This window comes from Anas platyrhynchos, chromosome 2, assembly GCF_047663525.1.
Source record: "Anas platyrhynchos isolate ZD024472 breed Pekin duck chromosome 2, IASCAAS_PekinDuck_T2T, whole genome shotgun sequence".
Taxonomy (NCBI): Eukaryota; Metazoa; Chordata; class Aves; order Anseriformes; family Anatidae; genus Anas; species Anas platyrhynchos.
Window position 1 is genome coordinate 122,909,395 of NC_092588.1, and position 16,137 is coordinate 122,925,531.

Sequence of the window (16,137 nt, forward strand, 5' to 3'; positions counted from 1 at the left end):
ATGGCATGGCTTATGGCCACTCTCTTCCAGGGTTCCTATTTTGCAGGATGTTCAACATATAACTAGCTGCTATACTACAAAGGGGTTTCAATTCCCCAGTATGATTGCATCACATAATTCTTGAAAATCTATTTAATTCATTTTAGAATATTTTATAGACCTGGAAAACCTGAAGTGTGTATCCAGTGTGCATGCAGCATTTTCAATACAAGCTCATGTTCTGCTTCACTTACTAATGTGCCTGTGTGCATATGCAAAGTTTTTCTCTAAATCAGCAAGGTATCGCACAGACCAGTAGCCTGGATATAACCATTACCAAATATGTTACATGGAACTCTTCCAGTATTTTAATTTAATTATGCTATTTTGGTGTATACACAAATCTAAATTTAGCAAAATCACCTCATGGCAATGTAGAACTCCACAGTCAGTACTTTAGGGAATATCTGGTGTTAATGTCTTCAGTAAAAGAGCTTTAATTACATTCATCTCAGTCCTAGCTGATCTGGAGGTTATTCTCTCCAATTTTCCAAGGGAAGTATGATACCTTGCTATTAAAAAAAATGCTACAAACTAAATAAAACATTGGACCAGAAGCATATCTTGGTCTAAATGCAATCATAAGCAACTGTATAACGTGTTGCACTGCACAGTACAAAACAGATCATGCTTTTATGTTGCAAAAAGTTCTTATATTCTTCACAAAATGTACAATACGAGCTTTTATCTGTAGAGTTGCCCTAGCTTCATTAAAAGTCTTCAGGTTTTCGTTTCTCTTGTTAACAGGCACACAGTTAATACACAACTTGTTTTTATAGTGTAAACTCTCTGAGGTAGCAAACGCCTCTTTGTATGGTATATGGTATGTATATGGTGCTATTCCCAGAAGCAGCGAGTAGAAAATATCATTTTCTGTGCCTGTTTCATAGACAGTCTTCAGCCCAGTCTTTCCTCCCGGTTTGAGCAAATACAGGCCGTGCAGTGTGCTCTATCTATAAGTTAAGAAACTCAGACTCTGGCAGGCAAAGAGGTAGAGAACACGCTCAGCAGTAAGGATCCTCGCTAGAAAGCACGCTGCCTGCAGCCTGCTCTCATTCAGGGCTCAGTCTTTGCTCGTACTAAAAGAAAACAAACACTGGTTCCAGTGCTGTAGTGGCAGGCCGAGCTATCAAAGAGCTGAAACGCCTTTCTGATTTCATTTGTCGAGGCATATGTTCCAGGGAGGGGTGGGGAGAGGCAACTTATCAAATCATAATTAATAATAAAATTCTAGGTGCTTTAATGCATTCTCTCTGTGCATGTCAACTGTCAGGTCCAAAGCAGCACTAGAAGCAGTACAAATGAAACTCTTCAGACTAAAATATCTACATATTAGCCTGGCTCTGCAACTGCTGCGCCTGACAGGAGTACTAAGCGTTACCTGTACGACTCCATTTCTTTTTAATATTTTATACAAATGGAAATCCTTTAGAATGAGAATGAAGACAACATCATGAAAACAGGAATAGGGCTGTCTATTAAGATGCAGAGATAAATGCAAACTGTTTGCTTCATTTTCTCTTCTTTGAGTTACAAATTTTTTGCTGTCATGAAAACCCTTTTCATCTTCCCTGAAATTCATCTCTATGGCACTCAGTTGACAAATATATTCATCACAGTAGTGTATTTCCCAGAGACTCCTGTCTTCTGCCTCAAGCACTTTATTCCTTTAGATGATAAAAGTATTTATCTGAGAAGCGTTTACATACATATCTGCGGGGCTGTAGGCTCGCAGACACCATCAAAGTATTCAAAAAATCATACTTCAAGAAAAAATAAATGTTAAAGACAGGTATTCTCTATGATAGAATCCTTGTTCCACAATGGATGTGTAGTGACTATTCTTCCACTGCATTTGGACAATGAAAAGCTCTCTGCTGTGATAGTTAAGGGGCCTGTGTATGTATTGTATGAACTCAGAAGTTCTACTTAAGGTTCTCAGTATGTGTCAAGGCAGCTGCATTACCACATTCATATGTGTAACAGACATTTACATTAAATGGTAACATACAATAAATAATCAGTAGGTGAGAATCCGTGTGTCTAGCTGTTGCACTTTTGTTCATATTTTGATATTTGCAGCCTTGAGGGCAATGAGAGTTGAGAAAGTTGACTACTGCAGCAACCAAAATATCGGTAAGACAAAATGCTCTTCGTCTTCACCCTCCTTTACCACAGGGGACACTGTCCCCATTTTCATGGCATCCACTACTGCAGTATTGATTGTCAAGGGGGAACATGTGAAAGCAGAACCCAGAACCCTCCTCCTTTCTGACTGCTCACCTTGTATTTTAGGTATACACTAGCTCATTTCAGCTGGGGTTCTGGCTCTTTGAAAAATTGCCTTTTCCTTCACTCTTCGTACTTCCCTCCCACTGGTGACCACTTAAGTGCTTTAGAGCCAAACATATAAACTATACGCTGGAATCATTTTGCCCACAATTGAAACCAAACCACTCTGAAAGCAAAAACACAGGATATAGTCAATAGCGAATCTATAGCTCATCGGGAAATGAAATTTATGTACACAGAAATTCTCTTCTCTAAATTAGCACCTGGCTGGGATATTAGCATTACGTCAGCCATCATCAAAACTGGGGGTTCAGATGTTCAGAAACTTCTTGTTCAGAAGTCAGAACCTCTATTTTGCTTCTTACGTGAAAATCAGTATTTCCAACAGAGTTCCCTTTAATACTTTGCTAGAGCACTGGTAAAATGCATATTTGACTAAATATCCCTGTGCAGCAGGGCACTTGCAGCTTCTCATCGGGACTTCTATGGTGTACAAGCTTTTGGCTAGCCAGGATGACTGTCCAAAACTCTTCTCACTGGGTGCCTCACTTTGGGTGTTACTCTTCAAAGAACTGGCCAAGCCTGAAAAAATAATTTGCAAGATCACAGCCCACTGGAATTTCCAGTTTGCCATTACTGGCCATTCTGAGGTACACTGACATGGCAAAAGGACATTTGGAGTTATTTACTGAAATATTTTAAAAATGTGTTTTGTCTGACTTTAATGTTTTATATCTCTCCTCTCCTCTCCTCTCCTCTCCTCTCCTCTCCTCTCCTCTCCTCTCCTCTCCTCTCCTCTCCTCTCCTCTCCTCTCCTCTCCTCTCCTCTCCTCTCCTCTCCTCTCCTCTCCTCTCCTCTCCTCTCCTCTCCTCTCCTCTCCTCTCCTCTCCTTTCTCATTTTCTCCAAGCACTAATTAAAGGTAACTTGATACAAGAGGGTCTAGAGAGCTGATATTCAGAGTGTTTGAAGGAGTCATCTCAGAACATGACAAGTACTAGGAAATATGTTACTGATTTTTATTTATTTATTTTTTTAATCTCCATGTCTCAATTAAGTTTAAAGATAAAATTTATTTCTTTACTTGTTATTTGATTCATTCCGGCTTCACAACTAATCAGAATTAGTCTTTTGTAATCCCATTCCTAATGGCGTACAAAGTCTTTTGATTAATGTCTGGGCAGTTTTGAGACTTTCTACACAAAGAAATCTTAAGGAGATATGGGATAAAATTCATCTCTGTGTAAAAGTTAGACCCAGGCCTAGGGTCCTTTACACCTTTCTGTTGCCTTTTTAAGTCCCTTTATCCTGCTGAAGAAGATAAACTTAATTTTATGGGGGGGGGGGGGGGGGGGGGGAAGTTGCCTGCTATTTAAACAAGAAATGTAAACAGGATTTGTAGCATGCCAGTTCAAGCCAAATAGCTACCCCTGTAAAAGCCAGATGTATCCCTTTGTTGAGCCTGTTCTTTACTAGTAAGAGTAACTTGGCAGCATATGGGCACATCAGGCCTGGCCGTCAAACAGCCCACGTTTTTCCCATAAAACATGCAGGTGACGATGCAATTTCTTGCCACTGTAGCTTCACCCTCTATATTCTTTATGTTCTGTTTTCTCTCCTTTTTATTTGAATTTTCCTTGGCACAGGTGACTGATAGGAGCTTACAGCTGCTGGGCCCGCCCCGGCTGTATGTTGATCCTGCCAAGGCCACTCGTGTGTGCCCTGCCCTCCTCTGGTTATTAAACACATTCTCCGAGTAAGAGAGGTGCCCCGGTTCCCTCTCCTCCTGTCCCTGCAGCCACCTGAGGTGAAATTGGTCGAGTGAGCATCCATAAGCATAATGGAGCTTCAGCAATGCCAATCAATGCTATTTGATGGATGGTGCCGTTACCATATTCAATATCTTTCCATTACAATCTGTAGCTGTGAACAGCCAGTGCTTCAAAACCTCATCTCTGGGAACGGAATTACAAAACCTTGGCTGGTTTAGATTTGGATGGATAAAACGTGTGAGAGCATGTGTAAAACCCCTCATGATGATGTTCTTCGTATATTGTTACAAAATGAGCTTGGTTTCCATCAGAAGACTAGCGCCCTAGTAATGCTGATTCATAAAGATAATGCAGCCCTGCATAGGAAGTTACGAAACTGTATTGATTTCAGACACATCGTATTATGTGCAAAAAATAAAACCAGCCCTGCTGTGATTTAGGAGCATGGGACAGCAGTTGGAGGAGGGTAGTGACAATCAGGGCTCCTGGCTTCTATTCCTAGCAGTGGCACTGACTCACTCCATGACCTTGTGTAAGTCTTTCGACCTCTGTGCCTGTTTACCCATGCAGCAGAATCAAAAAAAATAATAAACACCAACCTTGCTGGGGCTGAAACCCTTGGTTAAAAAGGGCTCTGTATACAGGCATTGTTGACAAACTAAATAAATCATGAATGAGTTTCGGGTGAGTTACAAAACATCTCCTGTATGAGGTCTCTGCAAGTCGGTCCCATTATGTATTTCAGCACCGCACATATGGTCCTATCTTTAAAACACTGGGTAGTGTTACACACCGTGGGATAAGTTACAGCATGGCGATTTAACATTAACGTTAACGGGAGCCGTGCAGCTGAAGCCTATTGCACCCTGCTGAAAGTGTGCCCTCAGGAGTGCTGCACTGCTAATCATTTACAAACCTTCTAATTTAAAAGGTGGTGTAGGAATTTCCAACTTCTGCGGGTTTGGGTTCTGAACCCTGTCAGAAACGTCGCAGCTTTCAGCATGTCTGTGTGTCAGTACCAACAGACTGCTGTGAAACACTCTGCTCATGTTCCTAGGGGACACCTGTGCAGTTACCGACCCTGTGACAGGTAAAACCAGGGCATTTACACATAATGTAGGTGAAGTTACCCCGAAATAAATGAACAAGAAGCACTCAGTTCCTTACAGCAGTGTTGCATTTAACTTCTGAGCTTTTATTTATATTATTCCTATTGCTCTTAAGTGAAACACTGTGTTTTGTGGCACCCTGGCAGATCAGATAATATTGCTAATGATAGCATCATATTATGCATTTTTGTTCAAGTTGTAACAACACTTTGGACTGTTTTACACAGAATAATAATGGGACAATAATTCATATTGTGACCTGTAAAAAAAAGTGTTCACATGCAACTGACTGATATCAGGAACCCCCCTCCACTTTTGTGTGATTCACCTTTATGTATATAAGCGACCTCAATAGCCACCGTGCTTGCCCTGAACCAGGCAAGTATCTCCGCGATCTGTATTGTAACTTCCATGTTTTAGCACTTAATTTTTTCATACTGTATTATCTTATTACTCACAGAAAGCTGCAATGATCTGGGGTCAGAGTTCAGTTTGCTCCTGACATGGTTAAGTACATACGATAAAACCAGCAGGCCGGCTCCCCAGCTAGGGCCCGGGCAACATAAAGGTGCACCTCCCGCTGCTGAAACAGTGCCTTGGCTCTGAGCTGCAGGAGGGCCTGGCAAGCACAAGCGCCACATTTTTATGTACGATGACTTCCCTACATGTAGAAATTACCAGGTGAACTGAAAGTAATTTTTTTTATATTTTTTTTTTCTCCTGAACAAGTCCGTAAACTGATAAGCTTCACAGGAGGAAGTGGAACTTTATCAGCTCCCAGACGTTCTCTTCTCTTTGAAAAGTAGCGCAGTCAAACATGGGGACAGGCAAAGTTTTCTGATGTCATTTTCTCCTTCACTGACTGTACTGATAAAATTATCTCTAATTTCCACAGCCACCAGTGTCTTTACCACTTTGCCATCCCAACCATTTTACATAGTGTCAAAACCTACGTCTTTCATAGTTGTACACAGTATGCTTTTATTCAAAAACAATCAAAAAATTGCCCAAGTACTAAAATAGAGAGCTATTTAGAATCAACTAAAATATTTACTTATGCTAATCAGTATTTCTAGACATATCTAGATGTCAACAAATTTGATTTAGAAAGTGTGACAATGTTGATTTTTTTTCCTTTGCCTGGTGAAATAGGACTGCAATCTTAACTGGTTAAAATCAAATGACATAAACAAGCACACCCCATCAAGCTACTCATACTCAAAGATAAAGGAAGATCTGTCTTTGCTAGCACCTACAGAAAACCCTTCTGTTCTTCCAATGTTGCCAGTCACCAAGAGAATATGTTCATGTTCCCGACTCCTACTGGAATCAACAGCAAGAGCATGGGTGAGGGCAAAAATACACACACAAGTGTTCCACAGAGTACACGTGGCTGCTTTATTAACCTTTCTTTGTTTCTTCTTAAGGTAATACTGAAGTCTTCAAGTAGATTTCACTACACGTGGAGGGCTCAGAAGTTGTGGTTCTGTAATTCTGAAGCTACAGGAAAGTCAAGAAACCACAAGTATTCCCATCAGTGTTGTCTTTAGCAATGCGCAGTTCCAAAAACCCCCTGTCTCTTCGGTCTGTTTTTCTTTGGGGGCGAGGAAGGAGGGGAAAAATCACATTTCGGGAGAAACCAACCCTTCCAAACCACAAGTTATCAGGCAGGGCTGGCTGGCTGCAGCGTTGTTTTCTGGAGGATCAGCACTTCTCCTCTCAGTGCCCCTTGTGCTGCTTTTCATTCTTTTCGCTGGAGGTTTTATGCAGCCCTGTCTATGGCAATGCTCTTTGTGCTTGATGTGCAGAGGCCTACCTGCAAGCCTGTAAATTACTTCTTGAAATTAAATACAAGAATTAAGCAGGTGACACCCTCACTGGTCCTCTGCAAATATACAGGGTTCAAATATAGTGGAAAAAACCTTCAGAATTGGTTTTCTTTTGTACTTTGTTATTTGTACATGGCCACTGCAGCTCATCATTTTGGTCATTTGGCCGTGCCTCTCTCTGAGCTGCCCTGGAATGGCTTTGAGTTGTGCCAGGGGAGGCTCAGGCTGGCAATGAGGAGACATTTCTCCTCAGAAGGAGCAGCCAGGCGCTGGGACGGGTTGCCTGGGGAGGTGGTGGAGTCCCTGTCCCTGGGGGTGTTTAGGGAAAGGTTGGACGTGGTGCTTGGGGACACGGCTCGGTGGTGACACTGCTGGCAGGGGACGGCTGGACCAGTGCTTGGTGCTGTGGCAGACCCTGTGGCAGCTTCCCTGCTGCTTCCCTCCCTCCCTTCGGGCCTGCCTGACCCCAGCGCACCCCCTGTCCCCGGACCCGCCCCGCCCCACCCTCCCCCCAAAATGGTGGGCGCGGGGCTGCGCCCCTCACGCCCCCAGCCCACCCTCCCCTCACCGCCCTCCCTCCCGCCTCTCCCTCCCCTCCAATCAGCGCCGACTTTACTCCTCCCCGCCTCCTCTTGCCCAATCAGCGCCCCCCTTGGTGGCGCCGGCCGGGCCGGGGCCGGGCTCCTTTGAAGCCGGCGGGCGAGTGCTGCCGCGAGCGGGGGGGGCGGTGCCTCCTTCCCCCCCCCCTCCCTTATCCCTCCCCGCTCCTGGCGGGAGCCCGGCAGTGGCGGGCGGGCGGGCGCGGAGGGGGCGGGGCCGCGCTGGGCGGGGCGCGGCGCTGAGGCGGCTGCGGGCGGGCGGGCAGGCGGCGGTCGGTGCGGCGGGGTCGCCATCGCCATGGTGTTCCTCAAGCTCCGCGAGCAGGTGGGTAGCTCCGCCGCCTCCCCTCCCTCATTCCTGCTGTCCGGCATTCCTTCCTTCTTTCCTTCCCTTTCTCCCTTCCCTCCCGGGCGGGAGGCAGCATGGCTGCTGCCGCCATGTGCCGCCGCTCCCCGGCACACACCCGGCTTTGTTCGCCGCCGGGTCACGGACGGGGCCGGGAGCCCCCTCCCCGTACCCCCCCGGGACCCCCCTGGTCCCCCCGGGGTCGGGCACAGAGCGGGCAGGGGGCGCCCCCCCCCCTCACCCTCCAGCCCCGCTTCCCTGCCGGGCCGTCCCCACACCCCCCAAAAAAAATGGGTTTTGGAGCCTCGTCCCCAAAAGGCACCCACACGGGGCGGCTCTGTGGGGTTTGGTGCTGCCCCTCTGGGGGGGCTGGGTGCGCCCCTCCCGTGTTAGGAGCCCAGCAAAGCCCAGCCAGCAGCGGGCTCACCCCGGTATGGGGCTTGCGGGGGTCTCCGGGGGTGCATCGGTACCGTGGGAGCCGAAATGTTCCCTCCTTGAAGGGCTGAGGGAGATGGGAAGGGGAGGGGGACAGCGCTGGTTTTGGAGAAGCGTTTCTGGGGGGTGATGTTAGCAGCATCTTTGCCTTGTGGGTGGAGGTCTTCAGCTGCAAGTGCTGTCAAATCCTGCTCTCTTCAGGATTCCCCAAAACCATTAGGAACCGAATTAACACGGAGTTTCCCTGCTTTGCTAATCACGGAGAGCTCCTGCAGGTCTTTTTTCCCTTGCGCTGCGCTGCGAGGTGCCTTGGCCTCAGGATCAGGTGCTGCCCTACGATCGCAACGCCCCCGGCTCACTGGGATAAACCCGCCCTGGGTAGGATACAAAAGCAGAGGAGCCCAGTTTGGCGTTTGGTGGAGCACGCTGCGTGTTTACCTGGACCAAATACTCCACGCCAGTGCATTTGTGTGGAGTGCAGGAGGTAATCACGTGCGCTGGGAGCCCGGGCAGCGAGCCTGAGCCTTTGCTTCGGCGCTGGCTGCGTTTCGCGGGGCAGTGCAAAGGTGCCCAGGTGCTGGCGCTTTCCTGCCAGCGGGAAGCACGGGAGTGACTTGCTAAATCCCTGCTGTAGCAGATCGGTATCTGCAACAAAGGGTCTGCTGCGTCAGGCGTTGCTTTTGTGTAATTCTCAAGACTTTTTTTTCCCCTCCCCAAGTCAACATCAAGCTGTTGATGCCCCTTGATCAAGGAGGGCTCCGTATTGCTAATTTAAGCATCGCGATTTTGCTGGGGAGAGGCAGACCTAGGGCATGCAAGCAAGCAGCGTGATATTTCCCTACCCCTCATATTGCAACGTGGTGTAAAAGCGGTGCCTGAGAGCTTATGGTGAGGTCAGAAATTCTGCTTTGAGGCTCCTAGGGTGAAATCCCCGTGCCGCTTGCAGTTGATTTGATTGACGTAGTGCGCTGATAAACAAAACTTTGATCCTACAGGTGCTTCACGTGTCTGTGAAACTCAAATATTTGGTTGTCTCTGGAGGCCAGCTTGATGCATTTCACTTTCAGAATGGAGCTTTACCATGTGCTGAGGAGAGCAGGCCCTTCCTTGGGCTCAGCAAGCAGCCAGCAGGGACGTGCTCAACAGATTTGTGTTACTGCCTGAGCTTTGCTGCTTCGCCATCCTGCAAGGCAGTAATGTTTTGCTGAGTTCTGAAATAATTCAGGGTGTACGCTTTCAGAAGGGACTTGTTTGCTTTGAGATGATATTAGGTATCAAAAAAACTACAAGCTGTAGTTGCAAAAATTGCATGCAAAGCTAAACTGAACCGCACAGAGCAAAGTTTGTGCTTGTAATGCTCGATAGCAAACCGTTTGACTCTGGGATAGAAAGTGCAATCACTACAGAAGTTGGAAGCTCCAGATTGTTCTCATGGTTCTTGGTTTGCTGTGCAACGTCAGGCGTGCTTGGAAACAGATGAAGTAAACCTGCAAATTCTGTTATTTCAGGTTAAGCCATTCAAGGCAGAGATGGAAAATGCAGTAAGCGTGCCTTATGATTAAGGTATTTCCCCTTCAGTTTGTTTGCCTTTGTACTATCTTCATAGCGTGCTGCTTGTGCGCCAGGTTTTTCTAGATGAGGAGCTGCTTCAACTGCTGCAACACCAAAGGAGGGGGAGGCAGGCTGTAAAAGGAAGTTTCAGCTCTGTCCCGAAGATCCGTGGTACTTTCCTGTAGCAAACTGCCTGGAAAGTGGTGTTTGAGGTCAAGGTTCGCTGATGTTTTATCAGACCTTTTGGAGAGGTGGGGAAAAGAAAGAGAAGCAGCTTGCTTTTGGGTGGTTATTAACAGCGTGCCTTGGTCTCCTGGACTTCTCAGCTCTGAAAGGCAAAGTGTCGCATGGCTGGGGTCATTCAGGCACAGTTTGCAGGTATCAAGGTTTCCCCAAACAGGCAAATTTTTGCTTTAAAGAGCCTTAAATTAGTCTCTCAATAAGGAATGACAGTCCATTTTTTCTTGGATAGGTGAAATGTTGGGTTTCTTGGCTTTTCTGTTAAAAATCATACCTGCATAAGCACTTACAAGTTGACTTCTAGGCCAGCATTAGCCTACATGTCTGTGTAGTTCTGCTGAAATACACGAAGCCCTGATCAAAACGGGCTGAATTTGGTCTTTAATTTTGGACCTATATATCTATTTGAGGCAAAGTCCCTTGGGTGCAGTGCGGCCTGTAAAGCTTTATTTATTTATTTCTTTGTGCCTTTCAGTACATTGCAGTTTTGATTCTGCATTTCCTGTTTTCCTGGACTGTAAGTGTGGGATAGGAAGAAATCACAGGGCTTGTGGGAACGGGCTTTTGAAAGGAGCTTCTGTGGGATCCTTCTGTGTGACCACTAGACTGTGCTCGAGGGGATGCATTTATTCCCATCAGCCAGATGCGAGCGGAAGGGACCGGAGTGTGAACAACCACTGTGAGGGGATATTGGAGCGACCACTTATCTTGAAAGTCCTTGAGCAGCGCCAGTGCTGACTTCTTTATTGCCCCTGTATATCTTTCCCTGGGCTCGGATGGACCTCATTCAGCTGGCAGTCAAACAAATGTTTGCGGTGTCATAGTGAGCGCCCTGAGTGCCTCCGTGGTTGCTATTTTCATCGGTGCCAGCGTCAGGCTTGGCTCCCTTGGAGCTGCTGCCAAGGGTAAACGTCCCAGGCAGTTCCTTGTTACGCCGGGAGGAGGGACGGTCTCCTGCAGCGATGAGAAGGGGTCGGGGAGGGATGTGGTGGGTGTGGGGTTGCTCTGTAAGTGCTGTCCACAGGTAGATTAATGAGGGAGCTCTTCGTGTTTTTCCATGCAAGTCTGAGGTGAGAGCGTTCTTTGAATAAATCCTTTTGGGGGTCTTGTTGAAGGTGAGAACCACTCTGTGCTTCTCAACGCTTCCTCGTAAATTCTTCCTAAAACCTGCCTGAAATCTCTGAGCTGTGTGTGAGGTAACCACACCAGGAGGGTGAGGTACAGCTGTGCAGGTAATTCTCTCCTTCCCAGGTTAAGAGAGCACGTGCACCTAAAAGATACGGTTCTTTACTCCAAGTTTTCCACCAGGTAACCCGAACCCGGATTATCTTGCTGTACAAAGCAATTACCAGCCCTCCTGTTAGCTGCGGTCAGAGGGCCTGGATCCCCGGGCTGTTGGCGTGGGGGATCAGATTCCTCGCTGATAGCCGCGGAGCTCCTGACTTGCGAACAAGCAGTTCTTCTAAAGGAGGAAAACAAACTTTTAAAAAAAAAAAAAAAAAGGTTGTGGAGAGACAAAGCAAGCCTTGATTCTGCAGCCCGATCCTTGTGGCAGATCCTGTTTGCTCCGTGGCCTCCTGTGAGGGCATAAAGGGCCCTTCATGAGGGTTTGTGGCCACTTCTTGGAGGCAAGTATCAGGGGAGAAAATGAGGCAAATGCCCACTTGCCTGTGAAGAAGCAACTTCGTTGGCACTGGTGTAAAAGCTGATGCTTCCTCTTGGAAGCCAGCATCTGCTGACACTGGGAGGCAGCAATCTGGTGTCTCACGTGGGTTGCTAGGTTCCCAAATTTCTGTCCTCGCTTCCATTCACTGAGAAGGGTTGTGGATGACCGAAATTAAATATCTTCGGTACTACACTTGATATCCTGCACTTCACCTTGTGGCATCTACTTTGTTTCTCAGCTGCTGTCTTCCTTTTATTTATTTTTCTTCTGGTCAGCTGGGCCTTCCCGGGGTCAAACTAATATTTGATCGCTTGTTTTCTGGCTCCTGCCAACTTTTTATTTTGTTCTTACCTCTCCTCCTATTTCTGGAAATCGAGTGGGAGCCTTGTTGCCGTAGTTACAGTGACTAACCATTTCAAAGTTATTTATAATGTTTGTGTTTAAGTACCGTGGATCAGAATACAAATCACAAAGCGCTTCACATACTTCAATAAAAAAAAATAATAAACAGAGCAGTCCCTCGCTAAGTGCTTACCATGTTGATCTGTGGGGGGTTTGTTTTCCTTCTTTGGGGGTGGAGGATAAATTTCAAGCTGGCATTTGAAGATATATTCGATATGAGGTGCTAGGTGGAAAGAGGAGGGAAGATGCAGTGGCTGTAGGCAGCTGGGCAGGTGCAGAGGGTTATCGAGGAAACCTCAGCAGTGATGGGCAAACCAGTTGGTCTGTGGCATCCCTGTGCATTGAGGAACCACTTGTTAGATGAAGCAGCTAATTACTTGTGCCATAATGAGATGATCTTTACTGTGGATTGGATATAATCTCTAGATTTTTTCATTGATGGTTTCTGCATCAGGTAGGCGCAGCTGCAACCTGCTGGTACGTATGTGGATGGACTGAAGGACGCCCTGCAAAGAGAACGTTGTTTGTGAGCCCATCAATTCAGGGCAGCCTCAACATGTAAATATTCTTTTTTTTTCCCTGAATTACTGAAACTGTATTTGAACTTCAGAGCTGTAAAAGCAAAGGTCTGTGTATTTTTAAAACGGGTTTGGGGTAAAACAAACGGCAGCAACAACACGAAACCTTTGCTTGTGTTGGTAAACTTCAGAACTACGTGGGGGAAACAAGCTTTCCTACCACAGAGTAGGAAGGTGATGCCTCTTACTTGTAACCTGGCTCTTCTTAGGAGAAGGTGGTAGAGATTGAGGTTTTGTACCTCTCTGTGCCTGTTTGCGTCGTGCAGTCCATTTCTGTGCCTCGAACTGTTGTGAAGCCATCCTAAATGTTCAGTGTTTCTTTATTTGAAACACTGAGCCGTCACTTAATGCTCTTCCTAATTCCAGCAGCAGAGAACTTGTAAGGCATTCAGCATCACCCCGCAGTCACGCTGGAGGTTCACTCACTTGCTGGAGGACCCCCAACTTCATTTCCATTTGGTGTGGTGAGGAAAACAAGGGTCTGGCTGGGGTTGCATGGTTGTTTTGGTTGTTTTGACTCTGCTGAAGCAAAGCTAGAAGGGCATTCTGTGGAATGAAGAAAAGGGACCTAAGCAAGGACTCTACTTGGTGCAACAAGATGGGAATTAGATGGCAGTTGTGCGAGCACTGAGGCCAACGCAGAGCTTGGAGAACTTCTAGCAACTGTGAAGAGCTCTGCTTTGTTTCAAGATTTTGTTGTGTGCCCTCTACATAGCAGTACCTCTAACAGGGAGGAAATAGATCCTTCCATTCAGGAGCCTGCAGACTCACTTTTGTGTAATGTTGGGGTAAGTGATACTCTGGTTTATCCTGTCCCATCTCTAGGTCACTGGCTTCTTCCATGCATTGCTGTGGTTAGCAGGAGGGCAGTCCATGCAACTCCGTCTCTCTCCATCCCGAGCACTTGATAATCTCTGTCCTTCCTCACATCTGTGTACGGTGTCTGTTCCTTTTTCTCTACCTCTCTTAACACTGCATTATCTCACCAGTGTCACCACACAAAGTGTTGTTGGTAGGAAGAAAAACAAAATGATGAAATTATTTTTCTGGCTACGTTACTACCTATTGTTTTGAATTAGTGGTGTCCCAAATCATGGTATGAGCACACTTCAGATGTAGCATATTAGTGCAATTTCCTACTCCTTGCCCCCCTCCTGTGCCTTTGTAACAGCAGACATCGTTCAGTTCTTGCTCACTAAAACAGGAGGATCAATAAAAAGAGTTATTAAGCTTAATATTGTGTTGCTGTGCAGTCTGTTTGCCAGATTATAATCTGTATTGGTCCTTTCTGATAGCTTTCATTTCTTTTGATCCTGTCTCAGATGCCGGGGCAGTATTTTATTATACAGCACTGCCGTGTCTCTTGCTTTTTCTGAATAGCATTCCTTCATTTGTGGGGATACTTTTCAGTATTAAGGAGGACTTGTAGGAGAACGGTTTCTCTTCTCACTTCTGTCACCTGCAAGGTTGCAAGTGCTCTAACTGCCCTGCATCATTCCCGATCATGTAGTAACCACCCAGCTCATTTATTTATTATTTCTTGCCTTCCTACCCCCAAGGTGTTATGTTTTCTGTTTCCTTCCACCCACAAGCACGCAGCCTTTTGCAGACTGTTATCTTGTAGGTCACAGACTGAGAGGCCTATTAAAATACATTTTTTCAAGAAAAGATTAAGTAACATTTTGTGACTTGTGCATAGACATGTATGGCTATTCATCTTTTTACAAGGCGTTTAACAAATGGTAGTTGCTACAATCAGGGTTGGCATAATTGTCAAGGTAACCTACTCCAGAGGAAATAGAGTGTAAAAGAGGAGTTCCTTCAATGTCCTCATAATGAAAGTGAAAGAAAGGTGAAGAAGGGATTTGTAAAGCAGCGGAGAGAAAGGTGAGGACCTGGCATTGTCCGTGTTGGTGAACAGCAAAGCTATTCTGCTGATGAACTTCAGGGCTTTATTACAGGTATCTGAAAGCCAACAGCTGTCCAGCTGTGCTGTGGAGCTCCATTTACAGTGACGTTGGTTCCTTTTTCTACTTGTGCCTCTCTACACGACAGAAAGGGGACTCTCCCAGCATCTGATGTTGAGCTAACACTGTGAGTAATATAAGGAAGAAGGCTGCCTGTTGTCTTTCCTACAACAAGAGATGTGAAAAATGGTTTTGAGTCAAGAACATCAAACTTGCACTTTTGGAAGAGTTATTTACCTGCCTGCAGCCCAATCTTTTTTTGAATGGATTTGGACTTTGCATACTCTGAATTGGCTGTTGAAGGAGTCACAACGCTTACCGCTTTTTGGGCAGTTGTGGTTTGTTATTTTTCATAGTTTACTTTTCATAGTTTGAATTTCAGCAAAGCTGTGAGCTCTCCACAGAAGCTCAATAAAATTCATGCAATGTTGCATAGGTGCTAAAAACTGTTTTAATAATCGTTGAAGCATTACACGTGTTGCATACAGAATTGAAGAATAGCTGCTGGCATCAAAGCAGAAGAACCACGGGGCCTGACTCTGCACCCACAAGTGGCTACAAAATTTTGCAGAAGGTCTGATAGTTAAAAAGATGTTTCATGTGTCTTCATATTTCAAGCTAAGCTTTGTTTGTGTGTTGCTCTCTTCCTATTGCAATGACCACAGAAATCCCTGCAAGCACTGAGGGTGCCTCGCTGCTTTCCCGTCTCATCATCCCACCCTCGACGTGGGGGAGCAGGGCGATCGCTTTCCTTCTGTGAAGTTGTCTCCCTGGATGGTTGGAGTGAAGTTTCCCCAAGACTTCATTGCCTGCTGTTGTGTGTGCCTGCTGGCGTGTGTGCCTGCTGGCAATGCCAGCTCCTTGCTCTGGGTGATGGATGCTGTGGGGCAGTTGCCATGCTGTATGTTTGCCCAGGCTTGTTTTTTCTCACCAGGTGAGGAACAATGGGAATGACCAGCAAGGAGCGAGGTTCAGAGGCATTAGGGTGTAGTTTTCTTATAATTCTGTTCTTTTAAGAGGTTAATGAACAGCCAAAATGGGGCTAATTATGCCACTTGGAAATTATCTGTAGTGAAGGCCAGCATTTCTAGCTGACAGCTAGGAGAAGGAGCCACAGATACTTTGTGTGTGTGGGAGGGAGAAGTGGAATGTATTGCCTGAACGGCCCTAATCTTTAAAGGTGGGCAGAAGGGTAAGGATTTCATCAGCCAGGATGGAGTTTTAATGACGTGCTTCTCCTGGATTTCTGTTGTGTTTCTTTTTTCTTCTTTTCTCCCATTTGCAAAGTCTCTGACAATAAGGATTGAGACTCA

At 46.1% G+C, this 16,137-nt stretch overlaps 1 protein-coding gene and 1 long non-coding RNA gene across 3 annotated transcripts in view; both read left to right on the forward strand.

The window, feature by feature from the left end:
* LOC119716155 (uncharacterized) overlaps window positions 1–6,793 on the forward strand; it is a 30,929-nt gene extending 24,136 nt beyond the window's left edge. The window contains exons 5-6 of the long non-coding RNA XR_005263920.2: window positions 6,364–6,558; window positions 6,639–6,793. This is a non-coding gene — a long non-coding RNA (uncharacterized lncRNA). The remainder of the gene's footprint in view (window positions 1–6,363; window positions 6,559–6,638) is intronic.
* A 1,019-nt stretch (window positions 6,794–7,812) lies between these two features.
* The window catches only part of ANKRD28 (ankyrin repeat domain 28), a 116,511-nt gene continuing 108,186 nt past the window's right edge, over window positions 7,813–16,137 (forward strand). The window contains exon 1 of one of the 2 annotated variants that reach the window (XM_027451002.3): window positions 7,813–7,964. In XM_027451002.3, coding sequence (XP_027306803.1) covers window positions 7,938–7,964 — 27 coding nt within the window. In that variant the 5' untranslated portion in view covers window positions 7,813–7,937. Of the gene's footprint in view, window positions 7,965–9,962; window positions 9,984–16,137 lie in introns of those variants that run through there. The other variant, XM_072033511.1, reaches the window with a different exon arrangement.